This window comes from Tetrao urogallus (assembly GCF_951394365.1).
Source record: "Tetrao urogallus genome assembly, chromosome: Z".
NCBI classification, from domain to species: domain Eukaryota; kingdom Metazoa; phylum Chordata; class Aves; order Galliformes; family Phasianidae; genus Tetrao; species Tetrao urogallus.
Genome location: NC_136816.1, coordinates 9,036,956 through 9,063,724, shown reverse-complemented (window position 1 = coordinate 9,063,724; position 26,769 = coordinate 9,036,956). Strand labels below are relative to the sequence as shown.

The 26,769-nt window shown below is 41.1% G+C and overlaps 1 protein-coding gene across 1 annotated transcript in view; it reads left to right on the top strand.

Annotated features, from left to right (window-relative positions):
* Positions 1–5,339: 5,339 nt before the first annotated feature.
* SRFBP1 (serum response factor binding protein 1) overlaps positions 5,340–26,769 on the top strand; it is a gene marked incomplete at both ends in the record, with an annotated part of 59,409 nt that continues 37,979 nt past the window's right edge. Inside the window, one exon of the mRNA XM_079548499.1 lies at positions 5,340–5,369. Coding sequence (XP_079404625.1) covers positions 5,340–5,369 — 30 coding nt within the window. The remainder of the gene's footprint in view (positions 5,370–26,769) is intronic.

Below are 26,769 nucleotides of genomic sequence, written 5' to 3'. Positions count from 1 at the left end.
CTGCTTTCCTCCGTTGTCCCTGGGCCAAGCACAAAGAGACGGAAAGTGCTCCAGCTCTGGAGCTGAGGGCAAGCAAGGTGGCCCGTCTCAGAAGCACTGCTTGCCCTCTGCCTGTTTTCCAGAAGGAGCACTGGGGCAGAAAGGCCTTGCTGCGGGCTGGGCGGCAGACGCAGACCTGCCACCTGCTGAGGCCTTCCTTCTTAACCCAATGAGGGCCGCTGCAGGGCGTGCGTAGTGTGACCCAGGCCAGGGCTGTAGGGGTGCAGAGGCCGCAGTCAGCCTCCCCAGTGACTGGCCTACAGCTGCCCCTCAGGACTCTTTCTCGTCCTGTAAGTGGAAAGCTTGGTCTTCTCCAGGAAGCACTTGGAGATGGGAGTCCTGCTTTCCTCTGCAGAAAGAACCAGGCGCCTGACCCATCGAGCACTGCTGTCTGGGCAGGCTTGAGCTACCAGGAGGCAATTCTGGATCTCAGTGCCTTCCGCTCTTGCACCGCAGGGTCATCACTGTGGAACTGACAGAGGACAACATGAAGCAGCCATGACCAGGTTAAGAGCTTATGGGTGAAAATCAGGGATCAAACCAGTAAAGGGCATGTAGTGGTTAGGGTCTGCTACAGGCCACCTGATCAGGGGGAGCCTGTTGATGAGGCCTTCTTGCTCCAGCTGCAGGAGGTGTCGTGCTTGCAGGCTCTTGTTCTGATGGGGGATTTCAACCATCCAATATCTGCTGGGATAGTGGCATGGCACGTGGCAGACAATGCGAGAGATTCCCGGAGTCTGTCGAGGACAACTTCCTTGTCCAGACAGACCGACCCAAGGTGAAGCCTTACTGGACCTGGTGCTCACCAGAGTGGAGGAGAGCATTAGAGAGGTTAAGAGTGCAGGCAGCCTGAGCTGTAATGACCATGCCCTGGTGGAGTTTGTGATCTGGAGGAATGCAGGCCTGGCAAAAAGTAGAGTCAGGGCCCTGAGCTTCAGGAGAGCAAGCTTCTGGCTGATCAAGGAATTGCTGGGCAGGATCTCCTGGGAAAGCGTCCTTAAGGGCTTAGGCACAGAACAGAGCTGGCAGCTCTTTAAGGACACCCTTCTGAGAGCACAAGAGCTCTCAATCCCCCAGCAGAAGAAACTGAGCAGAGGAGGCAGCTGACTGGCATGGCTGAGCACATACTTGCAGCTTAAACTGAGGGAAAATAGGGAAATGTACAGAAAGTGGAAGCAAGGTTGTGTAGCCTGGGAAGAATATAGGGACATTGTCCGCATGTGTAGAAATAAGATTAGGAAAGCCAAGGCACAAGTAGAGCTAAACTTGGTGGCAGATGTGAAAAATAACAAGAAGGGGTTCTACAGGTACATACACAGGAGACAGATCAAGGACAGTGTTCCCGCTCTGATAAATAAGAACAGAGAGATGGCTTCCTCAGACAAGGAAAAAGCTAACCTGCTCAAAGACCGTGTTGCCTTAGTCTTCACTGGTGGTCCGTCTCCACCCCATGTCTGCCAGGACCCTGAAGATCTAGGTGTGGGTGAGAGAAGCCCATGTCCCACTGTAACACTGTTAGCTGCCCCATGTCTGCAATGCGAGACAGCGGCTGGAACAGTAAACCACAAATTAATGAAGAACCAACGGATTGATGGACAGAACCATAGCCAATAAGATGAAGGGCCAAAGCCAGTCACAGAATACACAGTGAAGAAGATGGCCTTCATCAGAAAGACTACCAAATGACCCCTGAGATACCATGCATGCATAAAAGAACTGAGATTCAAGGGTGGGGGGGAAGAATGTCAGTCATTCGGGGGACTCATTGTAATAACCCAGCCTTTTCATGGGCATGTAATGCATATGTAAGCAGCTTGTTCTTGAAGTACGTGCCCTTCCTGACCTCTGGTATGCAGGCTTGGAGGGATTACCCCCCTGCATCCAGCATGTACACAGCGCTGAGTAAACATACCTGCTTTATGGTTATGGAATGTGATTCCGCATGCCAATTTGGTGAGCCAGTCAGGAGGCTCTTTGCTGGGCCATGGGGCTGGTCGGCCCAGGGGATGCTTCTGGCGCACCCCAAGAGACTCTTGGAGAAGACTCCCTGGGCCAACACATCCACCACAGAACAGGGAGAGAACCCCAGCTGCGGACCAGGTATGTTCATAGAATCATAGAATCATAGAATCACTAAGGTTGGAAAAGACCTAAAAGATCACCCAGTCCAACCGTTCACCTATTCCCAATAGCTCCTACTAAACCATGTCCCTCAACGCAACATCCAGTCTTTCCTTGAACACCCCCAGGGTCAGTGATTCCACCACCTCCCTGGGCAGTCCATTCCAGTGCCTGACCACCCTTTCTGAAAAGTAATACTTCCTCATGTCCAGCCTGAATTTCCCCTGGCGTAGCTTGAAACCATTCCCCCTGGTCCTATCACTAATGACACGAGAGAAGAGGCCGACCCCCAGCTCACTACAACCTCCCTTCAGGAAGTTATAGAGAGCAATGAGGTCTCCCCTGAGCCTCCTCTTCTCCAGGCTGAACATTCCCAGCTCCTTCAGCCTCTCCTCATATGGCCTGTGTTCCAGACCCCTCACCAGCTTCGTTGCCCTTCTTTGAACACGTTCCAGGGCCTCAATATCTTTCTTGCAGTGAGGGGCCCAAAACTGGACACAGTACTCGAGGTGCGGCCTGACGAGTGCTGAATATAGGGGAACAATCACCTCTCTGCTCCTGCTTGCAACACTGTTTCTGATGCCAGCCAGGATGCCATTGGCCTTCTTGGCCACCTGGGCACACTGTCGGCTCATGTTCAGCCGAGCATCAATCAATACCCCCAGGTCCATTTCCTCTACGCAGTCCTCCAGCCACACCGCCCCAAGCCTGTAGCGTTGCCTGGGGTTGTTGTGGCCGAAGTGCAGGACCCGGCATTTGGCCTTGTTGAAACTCATCCCATTAATGGGATGTTGAGATTGATATGATATGATATTGAGATTGATATGTTGAGAACAAGGAAGCCATAAGTCGTAAGGAGATGTCTCATGCAGGGTATGAAGGAGCATATGCTCCTCCCCAAGGAACGTGAGCTCGCAAGTAAGGTTGTTGGCTAGGCTAGGAAGGCCCTGTGGGCCCACAGGTTTGAGGAATCCTACGGGAACCGATCAATCGGTAATTCGGACTCTCCTGAGTCTAGGAGGGTGTTTGCAGCGAATGTCTGAACAGTTTTGATTTTCTTCTTTTTTTTCCCTGACCAGTTATAGGAACTACGGTAGTAATTGCTACAGTCTCTCAATGCTTGTGCCGCAAAAAGCCTTCTTGCAGGATCTAGTCCCTTGTATAGATAACTGTGTTAGTCACTCTCACTCTCTGTCTTTGTAATTGTTAAATGTTTGTGATGTAAAAACATCACTTGTGGAATTCCATTCCCTGTTTAAAATACTCTTGTCTTTGCTGGGTGATGTTGGTTATGACTCTTGCCCAGGGAATTTGGTGTTCCCATGCCCTGGGGAAGCAGGTGGACACCATTACCCAGCAATACACAAGGGATTTTCACCCAGTATCCAAGATGGTTGGGATAAGCAGCTGGTATGGGACCAAGCATGTCGAAAGAAATGCCAAAAAAGACTATTCTGGGTTGTATTTTGGCTCACTGGAGAAACGTCACTGATCAGCCAGGGGGAATGTGGGAATGGAACGTTTTGCAGTTAGAACCAACAAGATGAGTTTTCATGGTCTCTGCTGACATCTGCTGTCCTTTATCAATACCAGTAATTCTTTTGATCATTCTCTTTATTTTCCAACAAAATGGGGTCTTTATTAGTCCTCATCATTTCTCCTTTAGATAAACTTTCCATATTGATGCACGCTTAGTAGGTAGATGAAGTAATTAACAAGTACAAAGGCTGCAGCTTTTCTATTACAGGCTAAAAAGCATACTCAAAGGCTATTTTGTTTTGCCAAGAGGCCCTTAGCCTAAGGATAACAGACTTATCAAGCATCAAAGAAGCCAGGGCCTCTACACGAGGTCCAACTGTCTCACTCTTGGATCAAAAGGGATGCAGCAGATACTCCCTGCAGCAGATACTCCCCTCCAGCCTCCTTCCAAACTTATCTTTGTCCAAGTATGAACAGGTGTCCAGGAAGCAAGTGTTAGAAGTCAATTAATTAGCAACATATTATATTATATTATATACAATAATATGATATATATATAATATATTTGTTGTATTCGTTATATATTATAGATAATATATATATGCATATATTTATTTTATGTTATATATTATATTTATATTATATAGATTATATACTATGTCACTACATATTTATATCATATATGTATTTATATAAATATTATTTTATATATTATATTACTGGATACTATATTATATGTCTTATATAGTATGTATAACATATAAATTATATAATATAAATAATATAAAATATAAATTAACTATTTATGCTTAGCCAGTATCTGTATGTTCAGTTGAGTGTCGGGAAGACTGTGAACCTGAAATACTCAGCCAGTGATGAACCAGGGGAGGAAGAGAGAAGCATCAGGTAATGGGACATAAATGATATAATCTTTTTTTCTGTGTGCCATTGCAATTGTGAATAAAATCTGTTTTATGGGAGATGCTGTGCTGATTTATTCTTTGGATGTTTCCACCAGGAGCACTGAACAAGAAACCGGGAACATAAATGAAGTAACAGGTCCAGTTTTTATACAACTGAGAGTTCTAATCATAAACTCTTTTGGTTTATGCTCATTGTTCCATAAACATGGTGTCTGTGGAAACTGAAGAACTGTATTGGGATGTAATGGGACATCTGTGGAGAAACTGTACCAAGGGGGTACGATCTCCCCTCTGAGGAGGAGAGAACCATCTCTGACCTTTTAGGATCAACTAAATAGAGGCTGGGAAAACAAGTAGAAATACATAAATTCTTGTATGTGAAGGAAGGCCCTGAGACACAGCACTGTTCTGTGCACTGATGAGGACCAGCTTTACTGCTGCAGATTATGTATTAAGGCAGGAATAGATCCAGAGGGTTGGAAGAAAGGACAGGCCGTATGCACTATCCCAGCCGTTTGGAAATAAGACCCAGCGCTGCAAGGGGCGTTCAATGCCGCACCACGAAGCACACCACCCACCCTCCGCACCCCCGCGACCGGAAGTTGCCAACCGGAAACCACGCCCCTAGGCGGGGTGGGAGGACCGCGGCCTGCGAGATGCCGCGTAGAGCGGCTGCAACCATAGAGCTTCAGCCTGGAGCGGCCCCGCCGCGGAGGGAACGGCGCATGCGCTTAGTTTTGCTTCACTGTGGCGGTGAGGAGGCGTGGGGTCTGCAGCATGGCTCCGGTGCTGAACCTCAACAACGAGGTGAGCGGGGTACGGAACGGGTGGGGACGGACGGGGCGGAGATGTGCTGTGGAGGAAAGGGAAAGGAAGGGAAGGTGCGGCCCGGCCTAGCCTGGTCTGGCCCGGCCCGGCCCGGCCCGGCCCGGCTGCGAGGCGCTGCCGCAGTGCCTGTTCCGCCACGCCTTGCCACGGCTCAGCCGGGCCGGGCACGTTTCCCTGCAGGTAGAGAAGCCGAGCGTGGCGAATCAACGCCTCAGAGCCTCTCCTGTCCTCTCTTTCAGCGGGCTTAATATTGCTTTCACGCTTTATAGAATGAGTAGAATGCTATAGTGTGGTGTGTTTCGGTTGTGGTCGGGGTTTTGTTAATCAGTCATTGCATGTGAAGAGCCTGGCACAGGCAGAGTTACCTGCTGTGCGCCTTTAAACATGGTAATTCTGCTGCACCTGTTGTACCAGCTCCAGCACTGTGCCTGGGTAACTCGTTACAGTCACTATTCATCATCTGCAAGAGAACTAGAATTGGTGCTTATCTAATTATTCCCTAATTTGTTAAAAGCAAGTCTTATGTTCCAAGCGCATAACAGCTCCGAGGGGGTGATCTGCATGCAACTCAGGAGGGGGAAGTAACCTGTTCATCAGAAAATGTGTAGCTTAATGTTATATCACATGCAGCTATTGAGCTGATTATTAGCCTTTGGTTCTTGTGACTGCCAAATTAGGTCACATGTAAGCAGCTTCACACTGAAGCATGCTAAAGAAATTCCAAATAAGAACTCTTCATTCGTTACAGAAGAGAGATGCTCTTATGGGAAGAATTGGAGTAAGAAACAGTACTTGAATGAGGAATGGCCAAACCATTCTTCAGGAAAACTATTTTAGTAGTTTGTGTAGAGAAGATGGACAGGTCTCAGTAAAGATACTGGTGATGGTTTTATTTCTCACAGCTCAGCTATCACCCTGTAGCAAGAAGAAACCAGAGTTTAGTTCTCTGAGAGATTCCTGAAGTGGTGAACTTGCATCAGAACGTTCCAGAGACAAAAAGTTAGGCACTGTATAAAGCACATCAGTTTAAGACATTCTGTAGTGCCGACTGAAACCTCTGCTATCAACCCATTAAGAGAGACAACAGATCAAGCTGGTGAAGAGTTAAGAGCCACATCTTTCTGATGGAGACCTGCTGTCTATAGATCTAACGTTTTTTTTCCCGTTTATGCAACTTATCATAAAGCATCTCTAGTGTATTGTCTACTGCAGAAAGTGGTCATAAAATTTTCTTCACCAGGATAATGCTCTGTGTATTTAACTTCCTGGGAATCTTTTTTGAGAGTTTGTCTTATTGTTAAGAAATATTTCTCTTTCTCTGATAAAGGTGGGATGGTAGTGAGTGAGCATTAATCAAGTAATTGTATTAGAACTAAATTTCTCTTGCATGCACTTCCAATTTGGTAATGGGTGATATTAATGTATAAAAATCAGTTTCATACAATGCACCCGTTAGATTGTATCAAATAGACATAACGGCAATTATTGCAGTAAGAAATTTAGGTTACATTTAAATGGCTAATAAAAAATGTTTGTTTCATCTTATCTGGATTTACAGTAGTACTCTATAAGCCCATATGAACTTGCTTATGTTGTACTTTCATGTTTCTAATTTTAATTTTCATAAAGGGAGGCTTCTGCTATTAATTAAGAAACTATGTTGCCTATGGAATGGTAGATTCCTACAAGATTTTAGGATGGTAGAATTCAATTTGTTGTTAGCCAATTAACTGGAAGATCAAATAGTTCAAGAATTGATTTTCCAGGTAACATCAGTTGATACTATTCATAATGTTGACTCTTATTTTCATTAATTCCTGTTGTATGTTTGTTACTGGTTTTTAAAGGAGCAAATAGTTACTAATTTCCAGAAACAACTTCTGCAGTGTAAATGGATTAAACTGTTTTGGAATAGTTAAAAGCTGTATGAATAAGATATATTTGCTTATTTCTGTATGAGAGGAATGAGCAATCACTGTTGGAATAGGGTCAGTTTATTCAGTGACAGGAGATCTCTATTACTGTCATGTTGAAAACATCACAAAAGAGAAAAAAAACAAGTGTGTGCTCCTAATGGACAACGCAGGCATTTGTTGCCAATATTATCAAGAAGTAAGATGTGAAAGTGTCTTGGTATGACAGCAATGCAGGTATTTGATGGGGTGATTATTTCCCGTATCACCAGAGAATCTTGAAGGAAACAATATTATGAAAATCTTATGCAGGGAAATGAAACAAAAGACTGCAATGTGTCTCCTTTCTTTTTGACAGTCTTTGAGTTAATTTGGTCATTTCACAGAATCATAGGGGTTGGAAGGGACCCCCAGAGATCCTCAAGTCCAACCCCCCTGCCAAAGCAGGTTCCCTACACCAGGTCGCACAGGTTCCCCTTGTCCTGTCTTCACACACTACTGAAAAGAGTCCGGCCTCGCCACTCTGCCCCCCACACCTTAGATACTGGTAGACCTGGATCAGGCCCCCTCTCAGCCTTCTTTTCTCAAGGCTGAACAGACCCAGTTCACTCAGCCTTTCCTCATAGGAGAGATGCTCCAGGCCCTTCACCATCTTCGTGGCCCTCCGCTGGACTCTTTCCAAGAGATCCTTGTCTTTTTTGTACCGGGGAGCCCAGAACTGGACGCAGTGCTCCAGATGAGGCCTCACCAGGGCAGAGTAGAGGGGGAGGATCACCTCCCTCGACCTGCTGGACACGCTCTTTTTAATGCACCCCAGGATGCCATTGGCCCTCTTGGCCACAAGGGCACACTGCTGGCTCATGGCCAACCTGTTCACCAGGACACCCAGGTCCCTCTCCACAGAGCTCCTCCCAACCTGTGCTAGTGCATGCAATTATTCGTCCCTAGATGCAAGACTCTACACTTGCTTTTGTTAAACCTCAGCTCGTTAATTTGGAGAGGAGATCTTGGAAGTCTTTTAAAAGGTATAATTTAGATAGAAAATAGTGCACCCATGGAACAGCAAATTCTCCCAGCTCTTCCAATCTAATGGCGAATGAAAATGAAAAAAAAATTTAAATGTGATTACTGTATAATTGCAGTGTGATTTCATGTGAGAAAAGGTTTTTTGTTGTTGGTTTTTTTTGGTTTTGTGTGTGTGTGATTCAGACATCCCATTTCTGTTTTTCTATTGAGTTTTGACATCTGTGCCCAAGGCAGAGTAGGAGGTAGAGAATTATAGGGAGACTAAAGGTTGCAGAAAGTGAAAAGGAATTAAAAATGTGAAAATTAGAGTTCTTGGGAAAGAAGAGGAAAGAAGTTTTTACTGCTTTTCACTTTCTTTTTCTTTGTTTAGAGAAAAAAAAACAAACATTAATTGAACAAAGATAAAAAGATGAGTTACTTTTATGTGTCAAATGTATATGGCTGTTTTTCTGCCATGCTTGTCTACATTTGACTATAATTGTATTCTCGTCTTTAATTTTATAGGCATATACACTGAAGGAATCCTTAAAAATATTGCTGTGTGATGATTTTCTGGTATCACAGAATAGCTTGCTGTACTACAAGATGTGTATGAACTAAACTTTCTGGAAGCATGTGCTAGGTGGCAGCACATCATCAACAGCCATGGACAGGGCAAGCCTAAAGGGAGATAACCACATTTCATGTGAAGAATTACTTTTGTTGATCAGAAGTATGCGGGAGTATGAAGCAGAAGCTTGTGAATGGAAACCAAGCCAGGTGTGCCTTTTGTCATTTCTTCACCATCACAGCCTGCAGATGCAGTTATTGCTCTGCTTTCCTTTTTGATCTTGGTATTCATTGTTGGTTACAAGTACTTCACAGAAGTGAGCCTCAGAAATCGCATGAGCCTGTGTAAATGATCTCTATGTGAATGCATTTAAAATGTGTAGTTGTAATATACATGAGTGCTGTAAGGGCCAAAGCGGTATGTTAATAAGTCATTGTATTTTGTGAAGTGTCTTTAAATCTTATCAGAATTCAGAGTTGTTCCTATGAGTTACATAAATTGACTTTTAAAGCTATGTGGTTTTAAACAGTGAGAGCTGATGCCTAGATAAATGCTTATCCTCCGTTTGAAGTGTTTCTTTTTTTCTTAAAGGCAGGTTTAGTATAGAAGTCCGTCTTGACAGTAATATGCATGCATACAAATCTTTCAGTCTACTAACTGAAGTGCAGATTGAAAAGATTCTGCATGGAGAAACCTAGCATTTAGACTCAAAGTGGTGAACTCCATTCAGCAGTTTTTTGGATTCCAGAACTTTGAGGTGCGATGTTCTGTATGGCAGCACTCAGGTTCTCATCCTTCTTTGGTTTACAGCTGTCAACTTCTGGGTTATCTACGCTGGAAGGTAATCTGGGCATGTGGCTTGGCCTTCAGGCTGGTGTTCAGCAGAGTAGAGTCTTGCAATGTAGCTGCAGGAAATAACTGTAGCAGGTGAAGAAGGACTGAAGTATTCTTTGTGAAGCATTTGTGAAATCTGTGAAATCTTGTGAAATCTGAAGATTTGTGTTAAATCAGTAGTTCTATGAAGCTTGCATCATTTATCACAGCACAACTGGAAGGAAGCACAGTCCAGATATGGGTTCTTTTTTTTAAGGTGTATAAAGTGTAAAATATTTATCCATGCTTGTCCTTAACACATAAGATATTTGTTATTAATGCAGTAGGTCTAGCACGCTGATATATAATCACAGAACCATGGGTTCTGGAATGGACCTCTAGAGATGATCAAGTCCAAGCCTCTGATAACACAGGTTTCCTACAAAAGGTCACCCGGGTCAGCATCCAGCCAGGTCTTGAATATCTGCTTAGAAGGAGACTCCACACCTCTCTGGCAGCCTGTTCCAGTGCTCCATCACTGACAGGAAAGTTCTTCCACATGTTTGTGTGGATCTTCCTACGTTCCACCTCCTTGACCTATCTCTGAAGAGAGTCTGGCCTCATTGAATTGCCACCTGCACTTTAGGTATTTATAATCACTGATCAGATCTTCTCTCAATCTTGCTTCCCCAAGCTGAACAGCCCCAGGTCTCTCAGCCTTTCCTTGGACAGGAGGTGCTCCAGGCCAGTGATCGTCTTCGTTATACATAAATGTCAATTTAAAACGTGCCTCAAGTGAAAAGGAAGTTCTGTCATTCAATAGTCACCATTTCTGCAGAGACATTCCAGATAAAATGTAGTTTGAGACTACTCCAGGGTATTTATTAAGCTGTTACTTAAGCTCTTCCTTACTTTCAGTCTTCAGTGACTGAAAGTGCAGCACTTGACTGCACCACTCAGATGTCATTTGCCTCTGCATGTTTCCATTGACATTAGATGACATTTGAGACAAGTAATTCAGTATTTCACTGTTGGTTTTTTTTTTCCACATTTTCAACAATAGTGACTGTGACAGCTCTTAACTGAGAAGTCTTTAACTTGAGGCTCCTTGTGAAGAATTACTTTGCTGTTCAGTGTGACATGTTTAACATTGTGCCCCAAGAGTGCAATTCTCAGACGGATGTCAGGGCTGCCGGACTCTCTGCTTCAGGACTGGAAGCTGCTCTCTCTCTTTGCTCCTCTCTTCCAGCTGCATGTCCTGCCTGCCCCTGCCTTCCTGCCTCTGAGCAGAGCATACTTCTTGCTGAGGTAGTTTGCTGCTGCTGGATGAAGTTAGCAGAGAGCTGCAGCCTGGGTCTGGGGCTGGATGGCTGAGAGGGGAGCAGTGGGTGGGAGGAGATGGGCTGTGCCCCTTCCACTGCAGCGGGCCGCTCCTGTCAGTGGAGTGGCTTTGTTTAGGCTGTGGCATATCTGTGAAATAAACAAATGGGAGAGCATTCGACCAGCAAACCAAAATGGGATGATTGTGTGATGTGCAGTGGCGTTGTCTGACAGCTGTCTATTTTACAGAAAGTAACTACTGACCAGCATTATAGGAGCATGACCACTAAGGGGTTCCAAGAGCCCTAAAGGCCAGAGGAGCCCTTAGATCTGTCTAATCTTGGTAATGAGTACATTAAGAGTAGTTACAAACCAACGTGAAAGAATCTTATCAGTTTACTATTATGCTTTTTTAAAATCTGTATTTATCTTTGGAAAATGTGAACGGGAGTATCTTAAGGGGGCTAAAAAATTCCGTCTCTTACCCACAGGAAAAGAACTCTTAAAACCAGTTTCAACCCTCTAATCAATAAAGCAAAGTGTGATTTTCAGGAGTTGTATTTCCTGCAGCTTTCTTTTTTTTGTTTTTTTTTTAAAGTCAGTTTTCACTGTCAAACAAACTGATGTGAGCATTCAGTTTTTTAGTTTATTTTGTCCAAATAGCTAATGTTACCCAAGGAATGTTGTGATACTTTAAAGTACATTCCTGGACCTTCTTGCTAGTGATAAAAAAGAATTCTAGACTGAAACTTTCAAAATAACAATGACTGAGTGCTGTTAGGCACTATGGTATTTAAAACAGTCCAAAATACTGGGCAGCCAGCCCAATGCGGTTATCCAAGCTCCTCTTTGAAATAAAATAGCTGCCCTCAAAGATCCATTTTGTGTGCTGTCCTCTGGGCTACGTGGTGAATCTAGGAGCTCCTTTAGTGCAACTTAATATTCCGGAGTGCTGACTTAGTAGCTGACTTAAGGGGAGGTGAGGCATGAGCTGCGGTATCTGACTAGTTCTCTGGTATTGGACTGTGCTATGAGATGGCTTGTTGCTGGAAATTCAAAATACTGTGCTCTTTTTCAAGGCATGTATCTGTCTGATGAAGAAAATGCTGCATTTTTGTGTAGCAGCTTAGTCGTCAGAAAGACATTATGGTAGTTGAGAAAACTGCTCAGTGGTATCCTATTCCTCAGTCTGAGATGAGTTGAATCCTGTGATCTCAATCACCAGCAGAGTGCACTAATCACAAATACTAACAGATGCTAGGCTTGTGCCTAGGAAAGAAGGGCGACTGTATGTGTTAAGTGGAGTTTGGCCATAAGGTTAGCCAGTGGGAGTACTGCCTTAGAAAAGTTCTTGGCTGTGCTCCAGAGGCTTCTTATCCAACAATTAACATAGAATACATGAGCTCCCTCAGAGGAAATAGTGGAACTCGGGAGTATTTACTCTGAAGAAATTCTTCTTGCAGCTCTACAGATGAGTTCCATTTTAATATTTTGTCTCTGGCTCATGAGTCTTGTTTGTTCCGGCACCATCTTAGTCTAGCATGCAGGTCAAGCCACTCTCTTTAAGCAGGAGCAGTTATCTTGGACTCCTTCGCAGTGAACACATTCTGTAATTTTTGGTTTTTCAGTGCCAGTAAGAGCTACAAAACCCAATCTGTTCTTCAGATGGTGGACACCAGTTCTGGGAGAGTTTTGAGCTACCTGCTGATATGGTCAGGTTATATCAGACAGACCATCTCTCTTGGACAATGAGAGTTAGCTTTAGTTTGATCACTTCAAAATTAATCTTGCTCTAAGTGCAAATACTTAATATTCTCTGGGGAAAAGTGCAGGTGCCTGGAATGTTCTGTTGCTGAAACTGAAGCTGTTGGCAGAGTTCTGTCGTGGTAAATTCCAGGTTTATGCATATTTTTAAATATGTAATTGAAGATGATCATACTGTCACTGAAATGCCACTGAAATGAATCTAATGTGATTATTGGAAAGATATATAAAAAAGCTGCAGGAGTTAAAAAAAAAAAAAAAAAAAGACAAAAAAAATTACACAATTCAAAACCAAATAGCTAATCTATTCCATCACTTTTTTTCTCAATATGCTGGCAAATTACTACTTCTGCTGTAAGTTTTAAGTGTCTGCAAAGTTAGAAGGCTAACAGTGCTTTCTCTTTAAACTCCGGAGTGCTTGACAGCAGTCATATTTTAGCTCTATGGAAATGCATGTAAAATTCTTGCATTCCTTCTGTTACTAATAAATAATTCTAAGTGCAACGGTTCCTTGAAGGAGAAAAAACTGTGCTAGATTGGGCTTGAATTCTGTTTAAAACAGTTCAAGTGTTAAATTACTGACATTCTTTTACAGACCATGTAAATGTCCTAAGGAAAAGGTCTTTTGAAAGCTTATGAAATTTCCAAACTTATACTCTGTGAGATAGAATTCTGAGGAGTTGTGGCTTTATTTTTTCTAGGAACAGTTCCAGCAGCTGTTTCTAAAGTTTCTAGAGTTGCCACATCATCAGTTACACTAATAAAAACAGCAAATTCTGATCAACCATTGACACAGAGTTTCTTTCAGCAGATTACGGAAGCGATTAAACATGGCAAACTGTGATTTTTGGCAATATTGTGTATAACCCTTATCAAACTATCGTACTTCAGAAGAGAAAGGAAAACTTTTTCGTAGCACAAGTGGTTTATATAAAGCGTGTGTGGTAGGCCACGTAGGCTAGCAAGATGCTCTCATAAAACATCTGTGGTTGCTTGGTGTGGTGGTGTACAATAATGAAAAAAACATGCAAACACAGTCATGGGAAACTTTAACTTGTATTTGAAAGGAGCTGAGATACTTGCAGTGCACAGTATGCTATCAGATTTGATATATAGGTGTATATGCATACTTAAAATGTTGTGTTTTTTTAAAAATGCTTTTAATTATAGTATACGTGCCTAATTGCTTGGTGCTGTCATTGCAAATGTCTTCTTAGAATCTCTGTATTACCAGGCATGAAACTTGCTGTTAACTGAAAAAGAAGAAAGGCTGAAATGGGGTAAAAGAAAGGTGAATATTATGGTGTTGGGTTTTTTAGAGCAGGGGGGAGTGTGCTAGAAGAAGAATAGTGATGAGTTGTAAATTCATTGTGAATAGGTGGTTGGTGTAACAGTGATACAATTCCTTTCAGTTTGTCTTGTGCTAATGGAGGTTAGTAGTGCAGTTAAAAGAAAAGTGTTTCAGTTAGGGTTTTTTACACAGAAACGATGAGCTGCTAAGTTGACTCTTTGAGTGCCCTTTAAATTGTATTTTAAAAAAGGATTTTAAAATGTGCTTATGCTTTGATAAAAAATTACCAGTACATTACTTATTCTCTTACAAAGGTAGGTCACAGTGGTGAATGTTTACCCATGGTGCATTTAACACCAAATAAAATGTGTGTATGTGTATTCAAAATTTACTTAGAATTTAAATCGGTTACCATGTCTTTACAGTGCAGACATTCTGTTCGTCTTTATTCTGTAATGAGCATGGAGACCAGAACTGAGTCCAGCAGAGCATTTCTGTAATGGCTCATACCAGAACTTCCATTTAAATCATCAGTAAGCTTGATACTGGCCAGAAATAAACTAGGGCCACTAATTCACTAATTAGAGTATGACATCTGGAAGTCTGGTTGGAGTCTTTCACTTGTGTTGAAAGCTAGTTTCTCACAGGCTGGAAGACTTGTTTATAGTCTAGCAAACATCAGATATAAAGTGGATCTCAGCAGTTGAATTGGGCAACTGCCAGGTTATGACTGGATAGCAGTTTGGTAGGATGAGGAGTTGGGTTGGAAGGTCTTTAAAATCGAACAAAATCTCAACAGTGTTTGGGAGCAGAAGTGAGGGGTATGCCAACAGGAGCCAGAAGTTCAGGGCAAGGGATGTCATGTTAGAGACTTCATATTTCTCATGTTCAGGCTACTGTGTATTAAAGTGCAGGTAAGGGTAAAGCTGTTTAAGAAACACAGTGCCATTTTCTGGTTTGGCTCTCTCAATTTCTGACTCAGAAGTGAGAATAATACAGTTTCCAATAAAAGCCTCCCATTATTTTTTCAAAATAATGCTATACATTTCTCTTTGTCTTCATTATTTCTCTTCTTTTTGTTCTCATGAGTTCATAGCTTGCTTCTCTAGTTTCTGACCTTGATACTTTGAATGGAGAGTGAAAACTAGCCAGCAGCATAAAGCTGACTAGTGGAAAACAAAACTTCCAGTGTCTATAGCTCTTATAGCTTTTCAGACTAAAAATATTGAAATAACATTTATTTTGTCTTGAATGAGAGTGTTCAAAGAAAATCCACCCCTTTCAAAAAGTTAGTTGAAGCTAATGAGCAGACAAGAGAAATGAGATTTAACTTAGGCAATACCTGCAGTGTATAACTTGCATAAAGTTACCATTAAATGCTGGATGTGTATATCCAAATCCTTAAGCATCTATGGTACAGTTTCCATTATATTTTTACCCACCAAAATGCATGAGGTATTCAGCTTACCAGAAATTTTTGCTGTGGTGATATGTCTGTGTTTTCTGGAAAGCGCTATGGCTCTTTGCAGTGATATGAAAAGATCTCTGAAAAAGTCTGAAGTCTTGCACAGATATGCTGATGCACTAATGGATGTACTGGTTGCATGAGAAGCTAGTAGAAACTAGCAGCTGGTTCAAAGGAATGAATAAGGGATTTCATCCAGAGGCAAAAAATCTCTAGAGGACTGCTGCAAAGGAAATAAGTAACATAGGAGCAGGATAGCATAACTTAAATTTAGTTGCATGATAAAATAGGAATTCCAGACGATATAAAGCAGAGGGCAGTTAAGGTGATTGCTCACTCTTGAAGTGATTTAGAAATAACCAGGATGGTGGAAGGGAAGTGAGATGCAACAGCCTTTGCAGTGAGCATTACAGAGACAGCACTACAGGTATTCCAGCTCTCAGAACTGGTGGCTGGGTAACGTGTGCCAGAGGAAGAAATAGTATGAGGGGCAAGAGAGCTCATGAAGGGAAATGTGTGTATTTGGTGTGGAAAAGCTGGAGGCTGAAGAAGTAAGCAGCAAGCTTCAGTAAATAAAAATGCCTCAAAGGAGCCAGCACTGGATGTTGGAGAGACTTTATGAATGGCTGAACAGTGTGCGTACCATGCCTAAAATAGGTGGATAGTGGGAATGGCTGTCATGTCAGAGCAAAGATTTTGCAAGAGTTTTACGGTGCAGTTAGAAATTGTGACTTACACTGGGATGGTTACAGTAGCTCTTAAATCTGGCAGCTACCTGATGAAGAACTAATTGCTTAAAGGTGAATCGAGATTTGTAACTGGCGATACGTACTCACGATGAAGATTTGGTTTACCTGCTACAAGATTTGACTTGAACTGTAGCTTACTTCTATCCAAAGCTAACTTAAATGCAATATTTTGAGTTTTATTTTACTAGTATGAGTTGGTAGTTGAGGCCTTTTCTTTCTTCTGATGGGATTTTTTTACATATCAAAAGAAACTTTCTATCTTTGGTTTCCCAGTCTTTTATTCCTCTTCTTACACATATGGATGAGCCACAAGAAAAGTAGTTGTTTGTTTTAATTTCATTTCTTATCTTCCATAGGTACAGAGAAATGGAAAAGTGACCTAATATGTATTAATAGGTACTTGTCCAACACAGTTGTTACTCTGCTGGTATTTGCATTCAAACAATAACATGGTTTGATTTTACGTTATCAACTTGAAAGCATTTTTCTTGTATGATTTCTTTGTGTTTGCATAACAACTGTATGGTGACAGTGAAAAGAAAGTTTTAAGTGGGTGAGTCTTACTAGGAGATGAGTGGTTGTGTTGAATGACATCTTCACAAAAATACTTAATGCCTTTTCAGTTATTATTAAGAAGTGGATGTTTGCCAGATGTTGCTCAATGATAATCTTTCGCAGGCATCCCTCTCATTCCCTGGCTTCCCTGCATGTGGGACTAATCTGAGCTGCATATAAAAATGTCTCTTTTTTATTTGTGACATCCCTAACACAGAAGAGCCTCTCCTACTTCTGTCCACTTCAGCAAGCAGTGAAATTTCACTTGTCAGATTAAAAACATCAGCCAAAATAATATAGTAAGTATAAAATATTTTGTGTGCTTATACTGCAGATCCTCATGGTCCTTAAAACTTCATACCAGTATCTTCATTCTTCCTCTGACTCTACAGCTTTTTACTTACCCTTGGAGGCCCCCTCTGAGCACTCAGCAGTAGCTGTAGCTTCCCACACGTTGCCTAAGCTTGCTGGTAAATGAGTATGCATGTATTAAGTGGCAGCCAAAATCACAAAGGTCTGAATTCTACTTATGTATCTCTTCCATGGTTGGCCTGTGAATTGTGGTTCTTATCTCTTCTTCAGCTACCAGTTTTCACAGAATGTGTAGGAGCTCTGGCCTTTGCTGATCTATCAGGTTTGGTGTCTGTTTACTAATTGAAGTTATTGGGTGAGGATGCTAAGTGGCAAACAATGTGATGACAAATCTCATTTCCTTAGAAAACAGGTTAAAAAGTTTAATTCCAGAACACACAAAGTCTTACTGCTCATCAGGATGGGTGAGGAAAGTAGTACTGCATTGGCTGTGAGAACTCTGAGGTTTCCTTTGGTGAGTTAGGAGGCCAGTACCATTATCTCAGTGCAGAAATGACCATTAGTTGGAAAAACTGTAGTCTGAGTGAGACAGTATGGCAGTTGACATGCAATTGTTATGTCTGTAGGATACTGAAGGCCTGTGATGTGTGATGGATGACGTCTGAAAGCCCAGGTCATGCACTTCTCTGAAGGTGACTTAAGGCATGCAAAAACCAACTGGTTGGCCAGATGAAGAGTGCTATGATGATGCTTGAATTACCCATTTATTGAGTGCAATTCACAACAATCAGTGCTGTGTGGAAATAAAGGAGCAAGTTAATGACCAGAACCAGAAAGGACTAGAATAGGAGAGCACCAGAATTTACTCACTTTTACCTTTCTCCTCTTGTAAACATTGATACCATGCTCTTTTTCAAATGTCTTACAGACACTTAGAGTGGCTTATAGACAGTGAAACTGAGAGTTATGGAAATGATCACATGCACCAGCTTGTCCTGCCAACTGAGGGTGTGGTCTAGTCTGCTGCTTTGCTTGCAAGAAGGATTGATGCCTATTCAGGTGCTTTAGTTTCAAGTTCTGCTGCAGAGGAGTTGGTAACCAATAGACCTCTTATTGACTTACACAGCTTGAAGTCAGAGTCTCCTTTTGAACTTTGAAAACTTTTTAAAAAATACCACCTCTCAGGTTAATATAGAATTACTTCAGAGTATGGGTGTCAGTTCATCTCTCTCTCTCTGTCTCACTGTTTTAACAACTTGTACAGGTTGTTTAGAGAGGGGCCTATATTTCCCAAAATGAAAGAAAAGAGAGTAAGAACACTGAAATGTACCTTGTAATCTTGTAATCCCTTCCTCCCCTGTAATCAGGGAGAAAGACAAAACAACAAAGCAGCACCCCTCTCCCTTCTCAGCTATTAATACTGGGAGTGCTCTTACTGTGTTTCTGACTTTTTTTGTATAATAGACCTTGTACCCAGTTCTGCACAATCTTCTTGAATTCTGGGTTTGGATAATGTTCACAAATTGTATAATTACTGGAAAAATGTTTTATAGATTTTGTTAGCATGTTTCAGGTTATTTAGAACCTAGGGCTTCATGGTGTTTCATCTGCTTTTGAAAGCTCCAATAACTGAAGAGTAAAAGGATATGGATCCATTCTTCATTATTTGTTCTTGTGTGTTTATGTTGATAATTCCTGTGTCGTAGTTGCAGCTTCTTCTACTGCTGTCTTCCTGTGAAATCAAAACATAAGGAGATGTGAAAGTCCCATATGATTTCTAGCCAGCTCTCTGGTCTGATTAAGAAATCCTGACTATGGAAATGCTATGATTTGAGCTTAGTGTGTTGACTGCCTTGGTCACATCCCCTTGCAGCATTCCATGGAGATACTTTTAGCACAGTGCTTGTGGGTTTTCAAACTTGTGTCCAGCTGATCATTTAAATGCAGGGTTACAAATCACCTTCTCATAGCCCTCAGATTTGTAAGACTTATCAATTGTCCCCACCCCCGCTCCCTTGCCCTGTGTGGTAATTAATGTAGCATCTTTGGATGTTTAGTTCTTATCTGGCCATTTGCTACTGCTGTTTATTTAGGGTGTAGAAAGCCTCTAGCCAGCTAGGCACACGTACTTTCTGAAGTGCTATATTCGGTCCAGTTCTTTACAATGAGACAGTGAGTTTCAAGCAGTAAATATGTTAAATTTTGGTCTTTGGCAGCAAGCAAGTAGCTCTAGACTAGTCTTACTCCCTCTCAACTATCTGAGATATTTTGAATCACTTTTCAAAACCTTTAGATGAAAACACTAGCAGTCTGAGTAGTCGTTTTGGTTTCCATATGGAGAAATTATGGTAGAAATACAACTATTTTACATGCAGAAGGAAAAGTGTTTGTGTATTAATTTTTTTTTTTTATATTTAAAGATTGTATACTGAAAGACTCATTTCAGTGCTTCAGTTGATAATGTATGAGGGAAACAGCATAGGCAGGCTGCGGAGAAAGGGTTTGATGGTAATTCACAGGGAGTATGTGCATAGCTTAGCCAGTGAGAAAGGTGGAAATCTGCCTAGGTATGCAGAGTCTGCTTGTTCTCATTGTAAGCCCTCCTTGGCATCCCAGTGGCTGGATCCTGAAATGCTGCGGGCAGGTTCAGCCTTAGGGTGGCATGTTTCAATCCAGAAGTTGTTGTCACAGCTTTCCTTATTTACATTTGCTTATACATATTGCAGTACTATCCAGTCCACTTGCTGCAAATGTGTTCATCTGCGTCAAAAGATGATAAAGGCAAGACTAACACTGGGAAGAAATTAAGCAAATAGGAACAAAAAGAAACAGTGTGTTCCTTAGCTCTTACCCTGCTGGGATCTGATCCTGGTATTAAATAAGAGGAGAGTTTACTGATCAAAGTCTGGTTTGTGGTCTCCTAGCTCACTCTGTCTCCATCTGTATGTTCCCACCTTGTTCTTTTGCCCTGGAACTAACAAGCATTCATGTGACCATGACGGGAACCAGTACAGGAAACTTATCTGACTGGAGATTGAACTTGCTTTTCTTTCATAAGGTTAGAATCTATTTTGTGGGTATATATTTGCATAAAACAATCTTGGAACCAAGCAGATCAGCCCTGTAGAAGCATATAGATTACTCTTCATGCTTTTACCTCCCTATTTACACATGCTTTTATAATGCAAATGTGTGAAGCTACAGTAAGTCTAGTAGTGGCTATTTCCAGGTATTTTGACATGCATAAAGTTTGCACTGTAATATAGTGAATCTTTTTTATTAAAAGAAAAAAAAAGAAAGTAAATTTGGGAATTGATAACTTCTCCTAAGAATCTGCAAAATCGTTAGCTTTTTCAAGCTGACATTCCAGATAATAGAGGGAAATATTTGTAGTGAAGTTCCAAAAACATTTTTTCACTTATTCACTCAAAAGATTATATACTGTTGTTCATTCTGGCTAATACGTGATCCAGCTGCAGGTGTTTTGAATTTGAGAAATCACTGTTGCCAAAGAGCACCAAAATTTAACATTCAGAATACTACATTGCCATGGTAATTTCTTGGTTAGAAAGACTGCCAAGTAACAAAAATGAAACCAATGCTTTTGGTGTGCCCTTTCCTAGGAAAATAAAACCCTGTGAAAACTGAAACATTACTTAGTTTCATGTTTTTCTTCTAAGTACTGGAGAGATGTTGAATACTGAGTTTAAATACATGGTTTTTTTGTGTGTGTTTTTTTTTTTTTTTTTAAGCTGGATTTCTTCTTGGGACTTTAGCTCATGCATAACTTAAGCAATGTTCACAAATGTTTTCCTTGTGTTTCTAATGAATTTTTTTCTTTTGTATACATAAGCAGGTCTACTTAAACTTCAGAGATTTCAGTCATAATGCAATACAGTCGGGAAGCTATTGTATTCCTTTGAGCATATTTAAAGATTTTTTTTTCCTGTTTTCTTGAGTCATTCTGGTCTTAATGGAGCAAAACCCAATTTCAGTCTGCTATGATTCCTTTGTCATGAAAGGTCTCAGCCAGGACTGAGGTGCAGCTTGTACCTATTTCATTTATAACAGTTCATTCACTAGACACAGTTTTTGTAGGTCTATAAAAATTTCTTGAAAGCTATACGTAGCATATATAAAATAGGCTTTCTGAGACAGAGTTTACTAGTAGATCATTGAATTTTTGTTGTTGCCATTCCACTCTCAGATGCAGTTTTTGTAATAGAGCCTGTTAGCCTTGCAAGCACATGAAAATTCTCAAGAACGGGAGCAAACTCAACAATACCCTCTTTTTTTCAGGCATCAGATGATGTCGGAGGACTTCAGGCTTCTACCAGGAGATTATTTCCAGCACACTTATCTGGTTTTGCTGAAACAAAAGTTATGATGAAGAGACATAGTGGACCTTGTATTCCAAACTGAATTCAGATGTTTATAGAAATACAGAACATTGCATTGGAATAATATCTTTAAACTATGAATGAAAATTTCTTGTAATTGTGCCTGGACATGAAGTCTGATCTTGATACAGAAGGGACATCGCTGTTTTAGGAAGGAGGAAGAAGGTCTTGGTTCAATGTTTGTGTGTTTGCATAGCATTACAGGTATTCATTGATCAGAATAGAGTGTTCTTCAAACAGCTCCGAGGGAAGAAACATGGCCATCAGTTTATTGGCTGTTAAGCATTTTGGATAGCTGGGGCCAAATGCAAAGTAACTTTGAGTTCTAGATCTTCGGTGCAGCTCTGGTAGTATTCTATTATTTTTCAGTAGTTTATATTAAAGAAGGTTTGGGCATAAAAATATTACTGATTATTTTTTCTCTTAATCTGTTGATTTATTTATTTTTTTAAGAATATTGTGGATTTTGTTGGTTTTTGTTGTTGTTGTGTGAAGCATAGTTGGTACTACAGTTTGGAACAGATGCATACCTTTCTCAATACATCCACACACCTTTAGTCACACTTTTATTTTTGCCTAATTGATGGAAAAGTGGCTTCATTTAGAGGCATGTTGCCTGTCAAGGCCTCAAAACAAGTTTTGGAAGTGATCAAATATAACATTTTATTCTAATGTAGAGTTTCTTTGAGAACTTTGCTGGTATTGTTTTAGAAATGTGAATGCAAATATCTTTGACTAATCATGTGAATTTGAATGTGAGATGTGCCTGTACTGTCATTTTGTCTGCACTGCTTGATGGTGATTTTGTTGCCATCATGGATCTTAAGGACTTTTCCATAGTTATTTAGGCTTTTGGAACCTACAACAAACTTTTATTATTACTGTTATTATTAATAATTACAAATTGCCTCATCTTCTTCAGGAAACATGACAATTTTCTTAAAAGTTTTTTTTATAGTTAATTGTGTGGAAGACTCTTAAATAACTTGCTTAAAATAACAAGAATGATGGCTTGTATTGTATTATGTGCACTAACTGTATCCCATTAATTTAAAAAGGATACTGTGTGTGATCAAAAGCTCCTGACAGTATATCCAGCACAGATTTATTCCTTCTGAGACTTCTGTTAGTTGTAATTAAGTGATTTGTAACAGTGGTTCAAATATCATCATGCAAACAAAACTATTTTTTTGCATAAAATAGTAGAAGGAATTTTTTATACCAAAGATATGATTAAATAGTCTTCTGTAAATGTTTTTTATTAGTTAGATTTTCAGGCTGCGGTTGTTTGCTGCCAGCTTATATCAAGCTTTTAATTCACCAACACCCTCATGTTCTTCTCCACAGAGCTGCTCTCAATCCGTACATTGCCCAGCCTGTACATCTGTATGTTTGGGATCACCCAGACTCGGGTGCAGCGTCTTGCATTTGGCCTTGTTGAACCTCATTAGTTTCCCATGGACTCACTTCTTGAGCTTGTCCAGGTCTCCCTTCAAGGCATCCCTTCCATTGTATAACTTGCACCAGCCAGCTTAGTGTTGTTAGCAGGCTTGCTGAGGGTGCGCTCAATCCCACTGTCTATCGTAAATATGCTGAAGAGCACCGGTCCCAAGATGGACACCATTGTCACCAGCTTCCACCTGCTCATAGGTCCACTAACCACAGATCTCTGGATATGGCCATCCAGCCAGTTTCTTCTCCATCATGTAGTTGTATAAGTCAAGGTAGATGTTACTTTCCCTTTGTCTACCAGTGCTGTTGCTCCATTGTAGAAACCCGCCAGATTGGTCAGGCACAGTCTGCCCTCGGTGAAGCCATACTGGCTGTCCTGAATCACATCTCTGCTTTCCAGATTCTTTAACACAGCCTCCACAAGAATCCATGCTCTTCCCAGTAATTGTCATTACAAGTACTGGGAGCTCCTGCCTCGTGGCCACGTATCCTTTTAATATATGTTATACTGAAAAGAACAATTCATGTTATAATCCACCACAGTAAATTGCACTAATTTGGCAAAGTTAAAATGACAGGAGAGGATTTTGAGTGGTGAGTCACTGGCACAGGCTGTCTGGAGCTGTGGGTACCCCATATCTAGAGGTGTTGAAGAACAGGTTGGATGAGCCCTGGGAAGCCTGACCTTGTGGGTGGCAACCCTGCATGGCAGGGGGAGTTGGAACTGAATATCTTCAACATCCATTCCAACTCAAGATATTTTATGATTCTAAGATTACACAGTTCTTGTCAGGCTAGTAATTTCCTGATGATCCTAAATCCCGTAATCTCTTTAAAGAGAAGAAACTGGTTTCATCGTATGGCAGGAAAATGCTTATATGAACCTGGCAGGTGTACAAGGGCTGCACCAGAAGTAATGCCTTCATTACGTGTGTCATTGTACTCCTTGTGTCTGTTGTAGTTTCCATGGAAATAAATAGAAGGCATTACTTTCAGAGCAACCTACATACATCCTGTTTTGGTGAACACTTGCTTTATATTGCAAACTTTTGGGGCAGTGGAGGTCTATTCTGTGAAACAGCTACACACATGGTATTTTTTTTGCATTTCATCTTTGTTTAGGATTTAGTAATAGAAATTCCCCTTATAGCATCTAAGAAAGGCATAGTGTAGAATGGATGTAATTTTTGGTGTGGTTCCTAAGCTAAGGTTTTTACTTCTGAAACATTCTTGTATTCTTTCTGGCTAGTGTGCTTCACTATATTGGCTTGTTTCTGAAAGTAAATTAGTTTCCACTGTTATTTCTTATAGATTTAAAAATTTGTAAATTATCTATAATACAGTTGTGGAATATTTCTTGGTAACTATGACCAGTACTTCTTACTATTTAATAATTAGAGTGCAGTTGCTTCTTAGGTAGTGTTTTTCTGCAAAACCAAGTGTCTTCCAAAACAAAAGGCATCCCATGTACTTTATTGCAAAGAATCCTTGAAGTGGTTACCTCCTTTTACAACACCATGCTTCCTGAATTTCTAGGAATCCTGGAATGTACTGCTATTGATAGGTCTGCTTTGAGATTTGCCTGAGGCTATAATTACTCTTTTGAGCTTACTGTTGCCTTTAAGTATATTACAAATTCTTGTCTGTGTGCCCTAAAGCATTGGTAAGTCTGACCCTGTCTGATAGCTTAGCTGTTGCAAGTTTCAATGCCAAGACTCATCCTTTTTTGTTGTCTTTTATTGTTTATTTACAAAAAAAAAAACATTATTTTTTATGAGTAAATGTTTATTACAATTTTTTAAAAGCCACCACAGTTGTGGCATTTTTTTGTTTACCTGTTTCTGTTTGAGGATCGTAGGGGGTTCTTTGACTTTTTATTTTCTTTTTCATTGTTTAGTTGTTTGCCTGCCTCGCTTTTTGATGCAAGAAGCTGACAGTGAGTCCTGGTAGCCACAATGGTAGTTTAAGGCTCGTTGTTTCAGGCACACTGTATATCTGAAGCAAAGCCTTTTTCATTTCTCTTCCAAATAACTGACTGCTTTCTTGAGAACTTCATGAGTACTTCCAAGAACAGAGTTGATGCATACTGTCCCGTGTGAAAGAAGTGACTGTGGATTACATAAATTGATGTGCCTAGCCTGCCAAGGAGTGAATACCTTCCCTCATTCCTGCTGTCATATGTCTACAGAGATTTTATTGGCTGGCAGCTGGAGAGGCTGGGTCTTGGCTCATTTATGCCCCAGAAACATGCTGTGTCTGCATTAAGATTTCTATAAAAATACATTACAAAACATTTTGGAGAGAAAGTTAAATATACTTAGTATTTGGGTATGCAGAAACTACCATGTTAAGTCACTGTATGAATTCTTCGAATTCAAATGAGTTTGTAGCTTGGAGATACATCAAAAAGCAAACAAAAAGCAACCACCTTCCTTCTGAAATGGTGTACCCAGTTTACATCTTTTTGAACATATGTAGAATCTAAGAGGTATTCAACTAGAATGCGCTTTATTTTCTTTCCTCTATTTATAGGAAGTTTTATTACAGGGAACTATTATTTAAAAAGATAATTCCCCTCAATATCAAATGTTAAAAAATTGGTTACACCCTAAGATGGCAAATGTTAAGCATTTCTTTGTCAGTGCATGGAGACTTACAAAGTGCAGCTATCAAGCACAGATTTGGCAGAGTTCCTGTGACTCACCACTCACTAACTTAGGAGTTTCATCCTAATGTCTAATCTAAATATTCCTTCTTAATAGTTTAAAACCATGACCACTTGTCCTTTCACTGCTCGCCCTAGCAGTAAGGCTCATCCCCATCTTTCTTCTGTTTTTCCTTTAGGTATTGAAACACTACAGTCATGTCTCCACTGGAGCTTTCTCTTCTCAAGGCTAAACGACTCCAACTCTTTCAGTACCTTTTAGCAGCAGGAGTTTCCAGTTCGTGTTTTTATGGGCCTCCTTTAATAGGAGGAGTTTCTGTTACGGTGAGGGCCCGTGGGTGGAATACTGCAGATGGAGCCTCACAAGAGGGAATTACCTCCTCTGACCAGTTGGCCACACTTTTAAATGTAGCAGAGGATATGGTTGTCCTTCCAGGCTTCAAGCATTCGCTACCTGCTCATTTCTAGCTTCTCAACCACCTTTCCTTCTGTTGTATCAAATGGACCACTCAGCTTGATCTCATCCACAAACTCACTGAGGGTGCACTCAATCCTACTGTGTGTGTCACTGGTAAAGATATTGAACAGCAGCAGTCCCAGGGCAGTTCCCTCAGAGACACTGCTCATCACCGGCCTCCACCTGGACTCCTAGAGCCATTGACCAAACTCAGCCAATATGCTAATCCTGTGGTCAGTGTCATTGTCTTGTGGGGGACCATACAACAGGCTTTGCACAAGTGAAGGTAAATGGCATCAGTTATCTCGCCTTGTCCTCCAATGCTGTCACTGTATTAGAAGACCACAAGTTTGGCCCACTTTGCCCTTTTTAATGTTATCTTGCCTATTACCAAACAACATATTTTCCCTTTTCTCTCTGTGCAATTTCAAATAACTATCACATGACAGTTGCCCTCCTACTTTCAGCAGAAGCATTGCTTTTTTTCCTTCAGTGTGACAAGAGGAGGGACCTTTAATTTAAGGGTCCTGTTCCTAGAAATTATTTCAACAGACTAGTCCTTCAGTAGAATTGCTACTAAGCACAATATGAAGCTTAAATGCTTCCTTATACAAGTAACCTAGCTACAAATGTAATAAGGTGTGTGC